Genomic DNA, 20295 nt, shown 5'->3' on the forward strand with positions numbered 1-20295 from the left:
TGAATCGTGACTATTCAGTAATAGTCGGCTGAAATTAATAAAATCAATCTATTCGTATATCGTAATCTGTCGATAAGTGTTAACTGTCAAGAAAGACCATACAATTTTTGACAAATAACGTTGCTAAGTAACCTATCGACGGATCAAATATAAAGATTGATTATTATTTTCAGTCGTTATTGATACCGTGACATTTATTGAATCCTTGCCCGAATTCGGTTATACCTAAGTACCTACCTATTTATAACACAATATTAAAGAAAAATGTAGTAAGTGTAAGTAGAAAAATATGATTAATGGACTATATATTTTAGATTTGTACGGGTAATTATGCAATGAAAAATTAGTGTTTAGGTAATTGTTCTAAACAATTCGTATTCATTCCAAGTTGACTTATGTTGCGACCAATTATTTAGATTTTTTGGCACTCATTGAAGTTCTTATACATATACATTCTATTTGCGCATTTTTTGTTTGATTTGATTTGATTGAGATAGACGAAAAGTATGCCTAACTTAGGCTGATATCAGCTATAGAGCGCACTTTGATTTTGCTCAGACTTAAGATTGAGTTAAAACGAGACAGATTTATGTGAGAGATAAAACTCTGTCTCGCTTTAACTCTAAGCTAAGTCTGAGTGCGCTCTATAGCTGATATCTTAGTCCTCAAAGCTTAAAGCTTTTTACTGAATGTAGTGTAGCGTGTACGAAACCCACTAATATGGACGCTAGATTCTCTCACCAAACTCTGGTTGAAAAGTGGCAAAGCCTGGCAAATGACTGGTGGGCTTAGCGCACTTCACTCGTATACTCGTTACTTAGTCGCCTTTCCATCCAATAATGTTTTGCCAGTGTTATTTAGTAAGACAATACATTTTAGCTACCTGCTGAATATATAACAGGAACAGTCTGGAAACGGCATTCAATTTGGACGTATAGTCCGCGACAGGTTGAGATGGCAATCGGGGTAACCCGGTGCGGGTGATGTGGGGAGCGTACCGAGCGTTCCTTCCTCGATTGCCATCTCGACATGTCGCGTAAGTACTATAGGTACTTACGTTTCTTCATCTCTTAGTAGACATGTTCAATCTGTCTGTCGCTTTCTGTTTTCATCATCATCATGAGCAACCCATCACCGGCTCACTACTGAGCACCGGGTCTCCTCTCAGAGTGAGGGTTTTTGGCAATAGTCTACCACGCTGGCCATGTGCGGATTGGTAGACTTCACACACCTTTGAGAACATTATGGAGAACTCTCAGCATGCAGGTTTCCTCACGATGTTTTCTTTCACCGTTAAAGCAAGTGATATTTAATTAATTAAAACGCACATAAATCCGAAAAGGTAGAAGTGCGTGCCCGGGATCGAACCCGCGACCTCCGATAAGAAGGCGGACGTACTAACCACTAGACTATTACAGCTTATACCTTTCTGTTTCACCTAATTTATCAATAAGCATTCGGTTACACTTTAATCATAAGCAGATCCCGATTGAAAGGTTGGGAAGGGCACATGCTAGTATTAATTTAGATCAGTGCGTCGATATCTTAAGTGTCTATACGTACCCTTAAAAATATTGTGTACCTAATCGAGTTTTGAATCTTAATTATTATTGTACTCGATTTGTAATGATCTGATTAAATAAATGTTTTTAATGGCACGCGTCTGTATTATTTCAATAACCTTGACCCCTAGATTTTTTCATATTTCGACTTGCAGAAATTAATGATTTATTTAAGTATTCAATAATCTTCGTGGACCATATCGACAGATCGACAAAATATCAAGCAATAATAAAACATAGTTAATGAACTTCATAAACATATAATTTTATTATAAAAATACATATTAAATGTTAACAAACAAAAATATTAACCACGTTAAAGCATACCTTATTATAAAAAATACAATTAAATTAATCTCGTTATATATTTATCACGTTCTTGATGTATAGGTGAGTCAGGTACGACAAAACCATTGTGACGCTGAAATGAGAAACATTATTTTTGTATCGAAGCCCGACGATAAAACCCGTCAAGCGCGAGTCGGAGTCGCGCACGAGGGGTTCCGTACCATCGAAGATATTCCTACGTATAACACTGCACGTTAATGACGGAGTGTGCCATCTATATGTGATTTAATAAATTATTTTTTTCGTGAACACATTTTAATTTTTTTGTAATGTAACCACAAATTCACGGTTTTCAGATTTTTCCTTTCCTTTTGCTATAAGACCTACCTTACCTACCTGCCAAAATTCATGATTCTAGGTGAACGGGAAGGGAGGTAGCTTAGATTAATTTTAATCTAAGTGAGGTGGGTTTACTTGACAAACAACAGACAGACAACAGTGATCCTATAAAGTAAAGGGTTCCTTTTTCCTTTTGAGGTACGGAACCCTAACAAAATGGCAAAAAATTGTTTTGATCAATGCACAGAACATAAACGCCTAGGCAAGAGTCAGACGATCAATAAAATATATCACAATATTCGTGATTGATGTTGAACACGCGATAGCAACGTTATTCTTATGATTTAGTTGAAGTACCTAATGATGTCACTTTTTGGCAAGAGCCTAAACATGTAGTAGGTAGGTATGTGATAGCATTAACTAAATCAGTTTATTTTTTATTTTTATTATCAAACTACTGCTTGTATGCTATCTAGATAATTGCTTTATATTTATTGAATGTCTGAACCCTATCCAAGGGTACCACGAATGTCAAACGTTCCATATATTATATTTACAAAAGAACTGGTGATTGGACTAAGTAAGTAGGTAGGTATAATTTGTAGAAAAATCTCTAATCTGAGTATTATTTTATTGAGTAGATAGTTTCATATTAGGAACTTAGTTTCCTTGCAAACACCTCGTATGCTTAGTCCGTACAAAATGAGTTCCCACGCGCCATTTTAACTTTGTGTCAACTGTCATGTTAAAAGTACGGTTCACCTTTAAAATAAGGACTAAAATCGTACTTTTAACATGATAGTTGACACATAAAGTCAAAATGGCGCATTATAACTCGTTTTGTTCGCATTATACCTATTTATTGTGCTAAATACAAATTTACTAAAGCGTTGAGTAAAATTTAAAGTAAGCGCGTTTTACTCATAGGAATTTACTCTTGAATGTTTTTTCTTACGTGCTATAGGTATTATGTATAGGTATATAAGTATCTATTCAGACGGACCACACCAGCAGGCCTAGCATGGGCCGGGAAATTTTCTCCCCGAGGAAAGGATAAAAATTTTATCCCCTCCGATAGTTATTTCCACTCTCCGAGCATGGGCACAGGGTTGGATATAATTATCCCCGGTGATAAGGCGGGGAAAGACTAGTCCTCGGCTAATGTCAAAGTGTTATTATTTTTTATCTGTGCTTTTGATTTTGCGCGTTTTCGTTACTCGTAACCAACTCGTAACTCGTCTGTGGCTGCTTTTTATTTTAAAAGAGCTAGAACCCGGAGCCGTAAAATAGTTTAAAAAACATTCACAGAAGATTATGCATGTACAATTGTATTGTTATTGTGTTTACTTAACCTAACTCCACTTTTAAATTATCCAAATTAAAAAATAATCGAATAGTTGAAATTCTTAGTTATCACAGTAAGTATCACAAAGACAATTTGTGTTAGTCAGTACACAAAATTGAAATGATAATATATTGATATTGTTAGCGACAAAGAAATGCATAAATTGTTGTTTTATTTGCAGACATGGAAATATGTACTTGAAGAAGGGCACTGACTGACACATACTAAGTATGATGAGGCAGCTCGGGATGTAAGCCCACCGGGAATGTCTCAATAGTGCCGTCGGGCACATATATGAGCACATAATTATCACTGTTGGGCATGAATGCTCAACAGGAATTGGACCTGAAGACTTCATAATGGGCCAGCCAGAGAGATGCGTGTATTAATTTAGTTCTATTAAATGTGTGTCTTGTATAACAAAATCAAAATAACTTTAGGTGCCTATTGGAATAGGTAAGTTAGGTACACATCTTATCAACATAAAATATTTTCATTTTTGTTTGAGATGATGATAAAACTAACAGTTCTGCACACTGCACTGAGAAGAGTTCAATATCACTTAAAATTGGCTAAGCTAGTATAGTTTGAGCTATTAAACTAACCTAATTTCTTTATAAGCATGTCAAGATCATGTTTTTTATCTTATGGCAGGAAATCTTTGAAGTGTCGGTGGTGGACTATGGTGAGACTGTCCTTTTACCCACTTTGTACACAGTGGGTACTTTATAAAACCAATAGCCCCGAGTTGTTTGCCTATAAATGCCAATAAATGAATAAAAAGTAGAGCATAAGTACATTTTTGTAATTTGTAAATAGTTATGAATATAGGAAGTTATTCTATGGCAGTGTGGTTTGATTGAACATTAAACTTGTTACTTCCTTTTCTTAAGGATAATAGCACTACTTTTAGATCTGTTAAGTTAACATCAGAGATTTGTGTACACCCAAATAAGCATTGTTTTAATTGGTATTCCTAATATTATGCCTAAAAGTTTGTGTTTGTTACTCAATCACACAGAAAGAGTACTTAAAGCAAAATTTGTAGGGTTCATTTTGAAACTGTTATTTTTTGTTATAGCAGCAATAGAAATACAAAATTTCAACTTTAACCTGTTCCGTTTCAGGAGAGACAGACAGACGGAGAGCTGAGACTGTAATAGGGTCCCATTGGTACCTTCAGAACCCTAGTAGTAGTAGTAGATATAAGGATGGGTTTGCACAAGGTGGTTTTAGGTAATAGGTAGTTAAAGAAATATATTTTAATGCAAATATGTATTTATTATTCCATCCCTTTTTCCCTTTTATTGTCGGGCAACAGTTAGCAGTCTGGTTTGATCCATAGATATGTGAGACTTCTTTATTTGTTACATTTTCTAGTCTGTCCTTTGGTTGTTCCATTGGAATTCTGAAATATACAATTTATACATTAATGATTTTCAATAAAAATAAATTAAAAGTAAGAGGATATACTGAAATGGTCTATAAAGTATAATAGGCTAACATATTTACTCTTACAAAACACTTATGATGAACCATTATAATTTGTAAAGTGTTATTGTGTTTGTGTATCAATATGTATTGAACTATGATATAGGTGTGTAACTTGTTTCAGTTAATATGTTAGGTATTTTAATTTAAGAATTGTTTTGTTAAATTAGACTCCTGCCTATTTTGTTCAAATAAATGATTTTATTATACCTAATGAGACAATGGGGCCGATTCTCTAGTACGCAATCTCTAAACTAAACTAAATTAACAGGTCTAAATCTAATGCTATCCTTTTCCGCAAGCAACATTATGAAAGGGATAGCAATAGATTTAGACGTGCCATTTTAGTTTAGTTTAGAGATTGTGTACAATGGAATTAGCCACATTGTGTTATTTTATATTTCCAATAATCCATACTAATATTATAAATGCGAAAGTGCGTCTGCCTGTCTGTCTGCTAGCTTTTCACAGCCCAACAGTCTAACCGATTTAGATGAAATTTAGTACCTACAGAGTTAGCTTACATCCCGAGGATGGACACAGGCTACTTTTTATTCTGGAAAATCAAATAGTTCTCACAGGATTTTCAAAACCTAAATCCACACAGATGAAGTCGCGGGCAATAGTCATCCCATGATCTTGACTTGTATCTCACTGGTAACTACCATCTGCCAAGAGTCTTATAGATGTGAGGACGTAGAATAAATAGATAATAGCCGCATGTAGGACCTATTTGTAGGTACCTACTACCTACCTAAGTAGGTATCCTAAATTAGGTACCTATTCGTTTGCACAAGATGGTTTTAGGTAATAGGTAAGTACTTACTTACTTTTATGAATCCATCCACCGAATTAATCGGCTTTAGTGCTTCATTAAGCTGCTCGCATAAGTACAGCACATAATATTTGTCCATCCGAAACAAGTGTCGGAACTCAGCGTCGGGAAATTCAAAGGGATTACTTCCATCACTAATTACGTGCTCATGTTATTTTCGTTCTAAATTCTCTATTTCAAACTAATAAAGAAAGCGCGAAACATGTTTTTTGATCTTTTAATAATTGAGTTAAAGTTCTATGAGCATTATACCCACCTCTAATCTCGATGATAAAATTATCCCTCTCAAATGTCAAAAATGGACAGTTTATCTTCTTTTATTTGGCCCCATGCTATAGACGGTGGATAAATAGTCCCCCGAGTCCCCGTGAAATGTCAAACGGGGATAAACTTCTCCTCTCCCCTGTTGCCGTGCTCTGAGGGGTGGAGAAGTTAATGTTGTCTCCTGTCCAGTGGATAAAATCGGGGGATATAATTTTTATCTTCGGCCCATGCTAGCCGTGCTGAGTGAAGTCGCGAAGAGATAGGTCCTGTTTGCGGCCGCGATGTGGTGGTTGCTACAGCGATCCCAAAACCTGTACTTAGTCCTATCTGAAGTTGCGACATGGCGGTCTGCGCAAGTTAGGTTGAAATCTATAGAATGAACTTAGATTTTGCTATGAATTTACTAATAGTTACAACTGGACAGATTTATGTCAAGAGCATAAATCTGTCGCGCTTTAAAGGTCATAGCACATTTAAACGACTCTGCTCCAACACCGCTCCCACCCAACACCGCCCTAAACTAAGACGACTGCTCGCAGTCCACGCGGCGACAGCTAGCTGGCCCCTAGCAGTCGACGCGGCGACAGCTAGCAGACAGCCAGCTGTCCACCCGCCGACCGCTCTCGCCTTTCGCGATAGACGCAGTTCACGATCGGTTTCCATTGAAGCAACTTGTATTTTTTACTATGTCCCGATTCACAACGCGCGAACTAGCAATTATTGCTATTGCACTTGAGGATGAAGAGAGAAGCGCAAGAAATAACAGACGAAGATATTGGGTGCATAAAATGCTGAAAGCAAGACATGCAGAAGGAGAATTTTGGCAGATCCAGAGACACATATTAGATGACGAAGAAAAATTCTACATTTACTTTCATATGAATCGGTATTTATTTGATTACATATTATCATTTATTGAAAAAGACATAACAAAGAAGAATACGAAATTTAGACAAGCAATAACACCAATAGAAAAAATTGCCGTCACGTTGAGGTAAGTGAAAGAGAAACTTTTTTGTAAATTTTGTACATATTTATTTGAAAAAAATATATAGTAACAATCAGTCTCTAATTTCCATTACTTATAGCTTACAATGTTAACTTTAAATTAGTAAAGAAACATATTCTACCACATGTTAATCTTAGGAATCATTTTTCTGTATAGCATTAGGCAATTCACTGTTCAATATCGGTTCTTCTAAAACTGGAGGATTATTGCCTGAAAGCTCTGCATTGCGGGTATTAAATTCGGAGGGGCCTGCATTATGGAGGTCATAATCCGAAGATCCTACATGGTGGGTGTTATAGCCCGAAGGTCCTGTATTGTGGGTGTTATAACCCGAAGTCGAAGGACTTTCAATATTGTGTCGTGAAGAACCAGCATAGAAATTAGTTTGTTCCTGAATTTCTTGTAATTCAAATTCAGACACCATGTTGAATATTCTAGACTTCAGAACAGATTGGCTGTAACGATTTAATTTTTTTACTGTTGTTGCAATGCTCGAAAAAAACTTGTCAATCTCGTCATCCTTATTTGTCTCTTTTTCTTTGAGTAAATATTGTAAAAGTTGAGCTGATGCCGAGGTACATTCTTGGGTCCCTTTGAATCGCTTTCTTTTAGGGATGTTTGGAAACAAAGAAGAGTTTGCTGAGGTATTTGTTGAAGCAGATTCTGGTTGGTTGGCGACATTAAGTTCTGAGTCATTTGATGACATGAGAGAATCGTGATTTGACAATAATTCGTTAACATCAAAATTTTCGTCCACTTCACTATCATCTTCCGTTAACGATGAAATAGTTTTTCTTTGTTTCATATGCGGCAACAAAAAAGACATCTCTTCTTCAAATTGCCATTTTTTGGATGAGATAGCAGCCTGACCACTTTTTGTGCGTGTCTTAACAACTGCCCTTCTATAGCTTTCTCTTAAGTTTGTCCATGTTTTCTTGCACTCTGATTCTGAAAAAGAAAAAAATCGAAGTGAAGAGGTGTCTGTGTGCTAAGGTGTGTTTATTTTTGCTAAGAAATATTAATAGAGGAAGTTTTTTTCAGATACATGATCACGGGAAGTTCAGCAAGGACGTTGAGTTCAAGCTTTAGATTAGGCGAATCAACAATCCGATCAATTATACAAGAAGTATGTAATGCAATCATAAACAAATTAATGGGAATTTTCATTCCAACGCCAATTGAAGAGCGGTGGAAAAGTATAGCTCAAGGATTTCAAGACAGATGGAATTTTCCAAATTGCATCGGCGCTATAGATGGGAAGCATGTCAACATCATAGCACCTGCTAATAGTGGTTCGCTGTATTTTAACTATAAAAAGCACTTTTCTGTTGTCCTAATGGCTGTGGTTGATGATAAATATAGATTTATAATAGTTGATATAGGCGCTTTTGGTAGAAATAGTGACGGTGGAATATTTGCATCTTCGAAATTAGCGAGACGTCTTGAAAGTAATTCATTACATATTCCAAACGATAAACCACTACCTGGAAGTAACAGAAATATACCACATGTTTTCATAGGAGATGAGGCGTTTCCTCTGATGAAAAATTTAATGAGGCCATACCCTCGTTGTCGTGGCTTATCTGAGGCACAAACTATATTCAATGAACGTTTATCACGAGCACGCAAAGTTGTGGAGGATGCATTTGGAATATTGTACCAGAAATTTAGCATTTATAACAAAAATATTAATGTGAACCCGATACACGTTGACACATTGATACTAGCGACATGTATTTTACATAATATTATGCGAAACTATGAAATAGAGTATCTAGATCAACATGAGATGCAGCAACCAATACATCACAACGAGAATGGTTTCCTGCAACCAATACTAGAAAACGAAATGAACAGTGCCGAAAATGCTTTTAATATTCGAGACTTGTTTTCATCTTACTTTCAATCTCCTGAAGGTCAAGTTTCATGGCTGCATCAAAATATTCAATAACGAGGAAAAAACTTAGAGCAACTTTTACCCTTCATTTTAAAAATATATTTTGTTTTATGAAAAATAAATATCTTATAGACTAGGTACCACAAAAATTATTATTTCAACATGTACTTTAGCTCTGGCTACCAAATTACAAGAGCAATTAATTTTTTCCAAAACTTTTAAAGCGTTACCAAAAATTAAGTGTCACTTTAAAAGCGCACTGTGAAAAAAAATGTACTACGGAAAAATGACCCTGTATAAGAAAAACTTGCTGATTTAATGCCAATTTAAATGAGGTACTCTTTGTTTCGTAATTCTGGTATTATAATCGTTTTTTCATATCAAGGTGCAAAAGATTAGTTTAATTCAAAATAATTTTGAAGATTATCATGCTGCTAGTTAAACTGCTAGTTTTTTGTACGTTGGAATGCTAGAAACATCACTGTGCTTGTCACACTTATAATTTGTGAAAAGAACAGAAACTCTTCACTAGCACCACGTGCCAGAACTACCCAGAACGCCCGTCTTGCAAAGTAGTTCATCTTTTCTAGGAAACAAAAGGATAAAGAAACTATGCCTCTCTTTTACACTAATCATCTTTCCTTATTTCAACAATGCAAATAGGAAGGATGATTAGTGTGAAAGAGAGGCATGGTTTTTACCATACCACCCATACGTGTGGAGGGGCCACACGTATGGGTTTGATGAAAAAAAATTTGAGTTTCAGTTCTATGTATGGGGACCCCCAAAATTTATTGTTTTTTTTTCTATTTTTGTGTGAAAATCTTAATGCGGTTCACAGAATACATCTACTTACCATACAACAGTATCGTTCTTATAGTTTCGGAAAAAAGTGGCTGGACATACGGACGGACAGACAGACAGACAGACATGACGAATCTATAAGGGTTCCGTTTTTTGCCATTTGGCTACGGAACCCTAAAAAATTATTAAAAAATACAATTTTCCTCCTATACGTTTTTAATATAGTATAGACTAGCTGATGCCCGCGACTTCGTCCGCGTGGATTTAGGTTTTTCGAAATCCCGTGGGAACTCTTTGGTTTTCCGGGATAAAAAGTAGCCTATGTGCTAATCCAGGATATTATCTATCTCCATTCCGAATTTCAGCCAAATCCGTCCAGTAGTTTTTGCGTGAAGGAGTAACAAACACACACACACACGCACGCACGCACGCACGCACGCACGCACGCACGCACGCACGCACGCACGCACGCACGCACGCACGCACGCACGCACGCACACACACACACACACACACACACACACACACACACACATACAAACTTTCGCCTTTATAATATTAGTGTGATTGTACGTAGATAGATACATACCTGTTGCAGACAACGTTCTAGCAATAGATTTCCATGTTTGATCCCTTTTGGCAGAATCTGCGTATTTTGCGTCACTGGCATCGTACAGACAGGGATATCTTCGAACTTCTTCTATAAGTTTTTCTTTGTTCATAATGAATGCGTTCAATATCTGCGAAAACACTTGGAAAGAGATCGAACGTGCGGTTTACTCGGTGTAGATACTGACCGACTGAGCGGCGCGGGCGACGCGACGGCGGGCGCGGCGAACGCTAGCAAAGCGCGCGGGCCCCGCGCCCCGCGGCGACCGCTAGCGGTAAGCGCGCGGGCACCGCGCCGACCGCTAGCAGTAAGCGCGCGGGCACCGCGCCGACCGCTCGCCTACAACGTGCGGCCTGCGAGGCGTCAACTACCGAGCAGTCTGACGGCGGTAAGCTCGCTGACAGCGAGCTGTCTGCTAATTTATGATGCCAATGTAAAATATATCTAAAGAGCAATATTTAAAGCCCATATTTGAATTTTATTCTTTTTGCCGGGTGGGAGCAGAGTCGTTTAAGTGTGCTATGACCTTAACTCTATGCAAAGTCTGAGCAAAGTCAACACCTACACTCCAGCTATAGATCTCAGCCATGGAATAAGCATAAAATACACAAGCCCTAAGCCTTGTGTTCAGATTGGACTACTTATTTTGCGACGACTGTATTGTCCATACATTGGCAACAGTCATTGAACGCGATTGATTTTTGGTCGTACGTGTGAATGGAACAATACATATTCATACTTTGTGTCCGGCTACCTTTTTATTTCAGACGTATTTCAGACGTGTTTCAGACGTTATTTCAGACGTGCTACGTCTGAAAAGACTCTTAATCAGATATTAATTATTTGGTATAAGGAAATACAACTGATCAACACTGGGAATAAATAAACGAAATTAATTAATAATTAGTTCAAATAGCATCAAATTTCGCAATTCTAGTTGCAAATCATTCAAGAAACTCAACTTAATTTTGGAGAAAATAAAGCATTAGCAATATGTACCTACATTAAAATCTATAACTAGCCTAATATTTTTTATTCGTGTTTGAGATTCTGAAGCTAAAAAAAACCAAAATTGCTAGTTAAATCTTGCGTTAAAACATAAATGCATGCAAGCATTGTCTTATTTAATAGACGTCTTAGTTTTACGATACAAGCGAAAGGTAGTCCTTAATTGATAATTGGATATGTATTAAAAATAGTTGTTACAATATTTTGATGTTAATTCACATTTGTATATTATGCGAATAATGGTATGGAGTATTTCCAGTATTAGTTTCATTATTTGTTCATAAGTTATTATAATAAGTATTAGATAAAATAATTGAAAATTAGTATTTTTATTACATTTTTCCTTAAAAATAGTTATGTGAAAATTAAAAACAAAGCTTAGGCAAGTATAAATCAATAGAAGCAAGAAGTAATAAATCCTAGGAGTGATTCACATAACATGGATTCATATGGGAAACTTATAAAGTTATAATTCACCGTTTAAGGCCATGTAATGCGAATCAAGCCTATTGTGAAACCTCTGCCTAAAAGCAAATTAAAAATCTATAGGTACTTACTTACAATTTTTATATACAATCATAAAATAAAAAATAAAGTGCTTTGGTCATGCGAAGAATTATATTACTTACACCATAGAACCACACCACTTAAATCTGAAACGCACACAACATGCCACGAAACGTGTACATTGCACAATGTGGCTCTTAATATTAAGCCGCGATTACACCTGTAAGTTTTACTCACGTAAGTAACTTACTTAGGTAACTTACGACAAAGGGGAATGCCGAGATTTGGCCCAAAAGTGCCCAGCATAGTTCTTATTGTGAAAAGATGATTTATAATATTTGTTCAAATTTTTAAGTTTTAATACTTATACATGATATGTAGGTACATGTATGTATTTAAACCATTTATCAAGTGGCAAAATGCGTTTGTACAATTTGAAAATCGATCCAATGAAATTAAAACCCTCTCTTTTTTAAAATCCATATTTTGTACAAAATTAATTGCTGTATATACTGTTGATTCCATATCACCTAAGGGCCAAATTTACTATGGCCACCTGGCATTCCCTTTTACTCTAATGTAAACACTTATCACTTTACTAATGTAAACATTTACCTTAGTAAATTTGTTATCAATTAATTACGTAAGCTACTTACGTGAGTAAAACTTACAGATGTAATCGCGGCCTCTGTGCGAAGGTGCTTACAATGCCAACGCGCGCAAAAGTTTAGCCGATTTAGCCAGCCGCTGCAGTGAGCAATGCTTCATACATTTCCTTGTATTACAAATTGCATAACTCATGCAAAGAAACGAATCGATAATGACGGAGTCAATCATTCCCTCTTACTCACATACTATACCTGTGTATAGTGTGTGAGTGAGACGGAATTAGCGCGCTTCATTTCGATTCGTTTCTTTAATGGCATGAGTTATATTATGCTCGTACTCGCGCATTTAGTGTTACGTGCACTTTCCATCGCATATTGTGTTTGTATCAGCCGTAAATGTTAATCGTTAAGGCATTTACCTAACATTCCATCCATAGGACGCCGGCCGCCTCGTAGTGGCAAAATTATGCTGAGCATAATTCGGTCTTACAATTCTATTCTGGTTTGGCTGTTGACTGGTGGGCTGATTTCCTGATGGATAAATTTAGTGATAAGAACTCCTAGAATTAGAGCTATAGGAGTTGTAATTCGGATTCTCCATTATAGGTCTAGTGTTAAATAATCCGCTCAAACCTCCACCACTTTTGGATAAATTACCGAGTATGTTGCCAAAGATGTTCGATAGTCCCGTGCCGCCACCTTGGGTACTACCACCAGGTTGGCCGCCGAAGTTGTTTAACGATCCTAATATACTGTCCAACGGGCCTTTTCCACCGGTATTTGAACTTGAGCCGAAAGGACTTGAGCCTCCTGTGTTGGAGCCACCAGCGTATTTGCCCAAAGTGTTGAGTATACTGTCCAGGGCACCTTTTCCGCCGCTGCCTGAGCTTGGGCTGTAGGGATTTGAGCCTCCTCTGTTAGAGGATCCTCCGTAAGGGGATGAACCACCGTATGGTGAACCTCCAGGATTGCTACCGCCATAAGGTGAGCCTCCAGGATTGCTACCGCCATAAGGTGAACCTCCAGGATTGCTACCGCCATAAGGTGAACCTCCAGGATTGCTACCGCCATAAGGTGAACCTCCAGGATTGTTACCGCCATAAGATGAACCTCCAGGATTGCTGCCGCCATACGGAGAATGGCCGCCGTTACTCCCGTAAGGGGGCGATCCGCCGTAAGGGTTACCGCCGTAAGGGGAGCCGCCTCCATTGTAAGAGTTTCCACCATAAGGAGCGTTGCCACCATGAGATGAGCTACCTCCCCCATAAGGTGAGTTTCCGCCGTACGGGGAGCCATGAGTATTCGACGGTGGTGCGGGTGCGGGGTAGTTTGGTGGCGAATCAAAGGTTCTGGTGGGAGGTTGGGGTGTTGGTTTAGGGACGGACGGATGCGCTGGTTCCGAGTGTGAACCTGAAAAGAATAATTTATCATTAGCTATTGATATAATCCAGCTTTCCTATGTTTATCATTTACTAATGTTTCCCTTTACACTCCAACTAAGCACCAACAAAGTGAAATAAATATACATAATAAAATATACATAGAAGATTCCAAATAGAAGTAAGAGATATCATAGAAGACACAATCTCGGCATAGTGCCATACCGGCCTCACTTGGTCGGGTGACCCGAGGAATATACAGTAGCTGGCAAGAAATAATGTACATCGACCTTTAGAATGAGATTTCGGCTTTGTAGAGAGTTGTCTCTGTCACTCGTACCTACGTTTTGTCGGTCTCAACGACAGAGACAACGTTCTACGAAACCGCTATCCCTTTCTAAAGGTCGATGTACAATATTTTCTGCCGCGAACTGAGTACGGCGGCGTGCTCATTCGATGGCTCTTAGGCCGTAGCGCTATACGAGCGGAAATTCACTGTATTGCGTCATAATAAAAGTCTCATATCCTTCTATACAGTGCAATTAAGTATTCTGTGATAGTACCTTGAACTTGCGACTTTTTCTTGCATGTAGGGTAAGTGCCACAGTTCGACGATTGCCCGTATGAGCATTGATCTTCCGCTAGTACGCACACTTCGCTATTGAGGCACCCAATGTCCTTGCACGTTCGACCATATTCTGTAAATAGGATATAATAATATAATATATATAATAATATTGTAATAATATAATATAATAATATTGCTCATAATATATTATGAGCAATATTATTATAATTATAATAAAATGCAAAAAATAATCCTGTACCTAGTGAATAATATACGAGTAATATATATAGCCATTTATTATATTAATTGTAAAGAAAAGATATGGACTCATGATCTGAAATCATAGTTTAGTTGACTTGAAATTGTATATTTTCTCAGGAACGTAAGAAAGGATATTACAAAAATTACAGAAATAAAATTGAAATATGAGTAAGTACGTAGGTAGTGTAAAGAATTATTACGGGCCATAAAATTTGTATCAATAAAAATAAGAAGCTTCGCTCATGAAAATGTTTTAAGAGAGAGTGCAGGAAACGTAAGTAGGAAATGTGGGTACGAACTGAATTTGCGAGTCGGCGTGCGCAACTTTAGGGGCAATAAAAGGATATAAAAAGCGCCATAAGGTCGAATCATAACTCATTGTTTTGTTGTACGGGAGGAGCATGATGGTTGGTTTATGTACACATTACGTAATGGATTTGACGGGTAAGATTATCCTGCGGAAATCTTTGTACGTGCCGAGCTATGTAATGGATCTAAAGCGCTTTTTCCTTCAGCGGTTATAATAATATTATGATGGATATCGTGACGACGACAGGGACGTGTGGCCTAGTTATGAAAACACATATTACCAATTGATAGCGATTGTTAAGCAATGTTGACCCACGTCGATAACTGGATGGGTGACCGATTTTGGCCTTTTCGATTTCTCCGAGCCTCGAAAAGCACGTTAAGTTGTAAATCCCGGTTGTTATGACGTACATCTAAACTGTAAAACCCTAAATGCCGCACTCAGAGTCACTCAGACTCAGAGGCACTCTTAGTCGAAATGTATGCGGAAAGATCTGGGAAGTGGGAACCCATCACAATAGGAGTAAACCTAAAGTGCTCCACTTTCCACACTTCAACGGTTTTCAGGATCTTTGCTTTGTTTTTGCCTTTGTAGTTTAGTTGCATTTTTGACACGTTTTGTACCCAAATTTCATTGTTGTACCGCACCCCAAGAAATTCTGAATATTCTTCTATAGGCATCCATATTTCGGAAGCTTCTACCTTTTACACAGAGTTTCCGCAAGTGTCCAGGTTATATTTATTTTTGGTTCTTATCTAATGGAATGCTGTACCTATCTGTAATGCTACTTGGTAACAAATTCGAAAACTCTTTCACATTAATAACGTTTTTCTATAAACTACTAACTAGTTATACCAAAGAATATGAAGAAAGGTTTTATTTTATTGTCAACGAATAGGAGACTCGATTGATTGTGGGAGCATTAATCTATTTGAACGCGAAGGTCACAGTCAGAGGTCGTATGAGAGCATCGCATTCTACGCCGCGAACCGACACATCTAATAACAGGAAATATTTGTTGCGATCTTCTTTATACTATATCCTTTCATTTGATAACATTTCAGGGCGTTGTGCACTCATTCGTATTCGATTCGTTTTCGTGATTTGTGGAAATGATATTCGAAGTGGCCGTCATACGAAAGTGCCCTCGCCAAGACGTAAAGAAATATACATGAACTTATAAACATTGCACTCCTTTTTTGGACAGTAAAAATGAGCTTTAAGTTTGAAGTTTAGTATAAAATAAACTTACTTGAGAACCCGTCAGCGTGAAACAACACCGCAAGCACCACTACAGCCGTCCTCCAGTCCATGCTTAATCTGAAAATAAAGTGCACTTTACAACTAGGTATGTCAAGTTTAACTATTATATTATAGAGAGAGAGCTAGCGCGTGCCAGACCTTCGTTTTTTTATAAAAGCTGAAAATTTCTCTGCGTATTGTCAATACACACACAACTTTCAGCTTTTATAAAATAACGAAAGGCTGGCACGCGCTGGCTCTTAGTCCATTATGTTTGCTCTCCAGACTTATGTTTAGAGTAACTGATGCACAAATAATAATAGATTTGGTGGTTCTATACAATCCATGCTCCATACTAATTAGTAGATACCTACTTAGGAACTAAAGTAAGTGCGAAAGTGTGTCTGTCTGTCGGTCTATAGGTATGTATAATTCTATTTTATGGCTCAGACGCTAAACTGATCTTGACGGACAGAGATAACTCACATCCCGGAGGTAGGATATTTCCTGATATTTCATATTTATGTCTCGGAAAATTAAACACCTAACCCCCATTTTGTCGACCAATTCACCTAGTCCAGAATATAGCTTTCATCCAGTATTGCTTGATCGTTTTTAGCATTTTTCTAAAATACATAATTATTATGGACCGTACCTTACTGGGCGCCAACTTATAGGTACAAGAAAGTTGATTTATCGTTAATAAAAACATTTATTTGGTAAATTGACTGAAGTACAATATCTACAAAGCAAGTAAGAGTAAATAAATTATTTAAAATAAGTTAATATTGTTTTGTTTCTCGCGTTGTGTTTTTAGCACTATTCATTTTATTTTCGCATTAAATAAGTACCTTATTGGAATAAAACAAGTTGAGAGAGCTGACAGCCGTTGAAACAAATGTCTTTTTGTAACTTAGCTAATATCCGTACGTCAAAGTACGAGTAACATTGACGAATGAAGTAAACTAAGTTACACCAGTTGAGTACACAAGTAGGTACTTCATAAAGGAGATCGCACACCGCTGCAATAATCGCAGAAGAGAGAGAGACGCAGTTTTTGAATTTAGTGGAATGCGAGCGACTTTAGTACCGGTGGAAGTCTTCAGAATTTAGTGAAATGCGAGCGACTTCAATACCGGTGAAAAAGTCATCACAATTAATTATCCAGAAGGCGTAAGACCTGAAGAACCACAGTTTTCAGAATTTAATGAACAAGTGAGCGACTTCAGTCCCGGGTTAAGTCTTCACATTTAACTATCCAATAGGAGATATCCAGGAGTCAGAGCCGTAGAAGCACAGTTTTCAAAATTTAGTGAAATGCGAGCGACTTTACTTACCGGTGTAAAGTCTTCATGTTTAATCATCCAGAAGGCGTTAGAGCCGTAGAAGTAAAGTTTTCTAATGAACATGTGAGCGACTTTAGTCCCAGTGCTAGAACCTTCACAATATAATAATAATCATAATATTTACTGTTTAGCACAAACCTAAATATATAAAAGGAAAAACTGACTGACTGACTGATCTATCAACGCACAGCTCAAACTACTGGTCGGATCGGGCTGAAATTTAGCATGCGGATAGCTATTATGACGTAGAAAGGCTAAGAAAGGATTTTTGAAAATTCAACCCCTAAGGGGATAGATAAAATATGGGTTTGAAATATGTTTATTGTGTAGTCCACGCGGATAAAGTCCGGGGTATAAGCTAGTCACTTTATAAAATGACTAAGCACTAAGCAGAAGACATATTATTAGCATTGAACTGCTGGTAACTGAAGTAATCATCATTTTTTTGATATAAGTACCCACAATCCGGCCAAATTTTTCTGCTAACATTACGCCGTATAGAATTGGAAAATTCGATGCAAGTGCCTTGCGCCTCTTGCTGGTCGTATTGTGATAGTTTACGATCACCTTTACTCGACTACTAAAGGTGTACAACAGTTTTCATGAGTACCTTTCGGCTCGAAACTTTAGAACACCTAGCAAGCAACACTCCCAAAGCAATTCTCCTCGCAACTATTCCCTTTAACCTTGTTACTAACTACAGGTCGAGTAAGTAAAATGTGTTGCGGATTATAGCCCTTATTTTCTCTATTGAAATCCGACAAACTGCTAGACGTAGTTTAATCAATGATTTGCGACATATTTTCCTGGGTTCAGTAAACATTGGACTTGGATTTCGAGGAAAATTAATATATCTGAACATTTGTTTGTAAGTACTTTCCTTATTAGATGCTTGATGAATATTTACAAACTCGGGTTTTTGTTTACGACTATTTACTTTATTTTTAGCAAATATTAGAAATTTTCGTCATCGCAAAAGTAGGTATTTTTTAGATTATGCTTCAGAGTTATTTCCCTCTTTGTTAACCCCAAATAGAGTTACGTTACTTAGTTCATTTCTATCTGAATAATGTTCACTCTGATATTAGTCAAACAAATGTTTTTTTTTGAAAATTCCAATAACTTTATGTATAAGTCCCGTGAATTACTAATGTGCGTGGCCGCCATTTTAGTGACTAGACTAGACTGAAGTTTCGAGCTGATGGTACATTTTTATTTTAGCTGACGTCAAAATGACTTCATTTCGATGTTAATGAGACATGGCTCCAGCGCAATAGCAATTTGCGGGACTTATACCTACTACTATCTTGTTTATTTATTTACACAGCTCAAAACAATATTTCATATTGAATATTGGGATTCAGAAATAAAACAAACGCGTGGCGGAAAAGTTCTTTGTTTGTAATTTTTTTTTCTGTTTCCGAGTTTTATTTGTTTAGGAATATTTTTATAGTGTACCAGGTACCTACTGTGAACACATTTTACTATTTTATTAACATTTGGGTTCTGACTTTTTGCAAATCAATAGCGTCATTGTTCTTTATAGGTTTTTCCGCTACGCTAACTAGCTAGAACATTCTGCAGGGTAAATTCGAGATGAGGTGGTAGAGAACAAAAGACAGTGAAAGATGTTAGAAGAGGTCAGGACTCAGGATACACACAAGGTCAGACATTTTACAATGATGAAAATTAAAGCACTGCAGGAATAAAACGTTCTTCCACAATTAAGGTTATCAAACGGAAAAAATTGTGCTGCGTTGGCTATCCTAGTCCATTACTAGATGATTCTAAGCCACGACTTTTTTCTACCAATGATTAGGCCTTCAATTTTACTCATCATGATGGTCTAGTCATTTCCCAGATAACTGTAATTTTTTTGTATCATCAACCGAATATTATTATGTCAAGACAAATCCAATGAGCCGAAACACAACCGAGTTATTGAGGAGTTCCTGTGACGAATCTCTTTGGTTTTTTTAAACTAGCGCTGATACTATATACTGGTAGTATACTGGTAGCATATTATTGCATTGTCATCGACGTATTGATGTGTTGCTCAGCACAATCGCATTGGGGGAACTGCCCCCCAATTGTGTAAGAATAACCATGTCATGGCTATCGCAATCGTCAAGAATTCTGCCCTTTGATTGGCTGTGAAAAAATGAAAACAGCGAATCAACCAATCAAAGGGCAGAATTTCTTGACGATTACGATAGCCATGAAATGGTTATTCTTACACAATTGGGGGGCTGGTCAGTGAGTTGCAAGGCTTGACCACAGAATACGGCAAGTTAAATAAAAGCTTGTAATAATTAGGCGTCTACATTTCAATGCGTCGTAGATCCTATCGTTCCTGATGATGATCATTAAAGATCGTCTTTTGGGCAGAGGTCTATTTGCAGCCTTTGTTTAGGTATGTATATTATCAGCTATTACAAAAGCTTTCTATGCAATGCAATAAATAGTGCTCGAGGCAGCTGTCTTAGAAGCACCGCCTTTGTCATGTGATGAATGTTTAGAAGCTAGAGTGTAACAATGGGGAAATTGTCAAACAAAGTTACAGCAGAATACAAAAGACGGAACAACTCGACGCATGCACGACTGCTTATGTGTTTTCATCTA

General features: G+C 37.2%; 2 protein-coding genes and 1 long non-coding RNA gene across 3 annotated transcripts; 1 reads left to right on the forward strand and 2 right to left on the reverse strand.

The window, feature by feature from the left end:
• Nucleotides 1-1806: 1806 nt before the first annotated feature.
• Mnr (Membrane-bound Notch regulator) lies at nt 1807-17696 on the reverse strand. The gene is made up of 6 exons (XM_069502700.1): nt 17665-17696; nt 16338-16405; nt 14510-14644; nt 13225-13977; nt 12987-13098; nt 1807-1983 (listed from the first exon to the last, which is right to left on the reverse strand). The coding sequence occupies exons 1-6, from the start codon at nt 17679-17681 to the stop codon at nt 1923-1925; spliced, it is 1146 nt and encodes a 381-aa protein (XP_069358801.1). The 5' UTR covers nt 17682-17696; the 3' UTR covers nt 1807-1922.
• On the forward strand, nt 6979-10406 carry LOC117987947 (uncharacterized). The gene is made up of 2 exons (XR_011237504.1): nt 6979-7118; nt 8175-10406. It is a non-coding gene; the product is annotated as an uncharacterized lncRNA (long non-coding RNA).
• LOC117987949 (uncharacterized) lies at nt 7112-10947 on the reverse strand. Its single transcript, XM_034975026.2, has 2 exons — nt 10424-10947; nt 7112-8081 (listed from the first exon to the last, which is right to left on the reverse strand). The coding sequence occupies exons 1-2, from the start codon at nt 10554-10556 to the stop codon at nt 7267-7269; spliced, it is 948 nt and encodes a 315-aa protein (XP_034830917.1). The 5' UTR covers nt 10557-10947; the 3' UTR covers nt 7112-7266.
• Nucleotides 17697-20295: the final 2599 nt, after the last annotated feature.

The sequence above is a fragment of the Maniola hyperantus genome, chromosome 13 (genome assembly GCF_902806685.2).
Source record: "Maniola hyperantus chromosome 13, iAphHyp1.2, whole genome shotgun sequence".
Taxonomy (NCBI): Eukaryota; Metazoa; Arthropoda; class Insecta; order Lepidoptera; family Nymphalidae; genus Maniola; species Maniola hyperantus.

What these genes read in the sequence shown, in the direction of transcription:
- LOC117987949 (XM_034975026.2), bottom strand. Translation starts at nt 10,556, where the DNA reads ATGAACAAAGAAAAACTTATAGAAGAAGTTCGAAGATATCCCTGTCTG. An exon ending in TAGAACGTTGTCTGCAACAG is followed by an intron (nt 8,082 to 10,423) that starts GTATGTATCTAT and finishes TTTCTTTTTCAG; the next exon opens with AATCAGAGTGCAAGAAAACA.
- Mnr (XM_069502700.1), bottom strand. An exon ending in GAAAAAGTCGCAAGTTCAAG is followed by an intron (nt 13,978 to 14,509) that starts GTACTATCACAG and finishes TATTCTTTTCAG; the next exon opens with GTTCACACTCGGAACCAGCG. An exon ending in CATCTTTGGCAACATACTCG is followed by an intron (nt 13,099 to 13,224) that starts GTAATTTATCCA and finishes TTTATCCATCAG; the next exon opens with GAAATCAGCCCACCAGTCAA.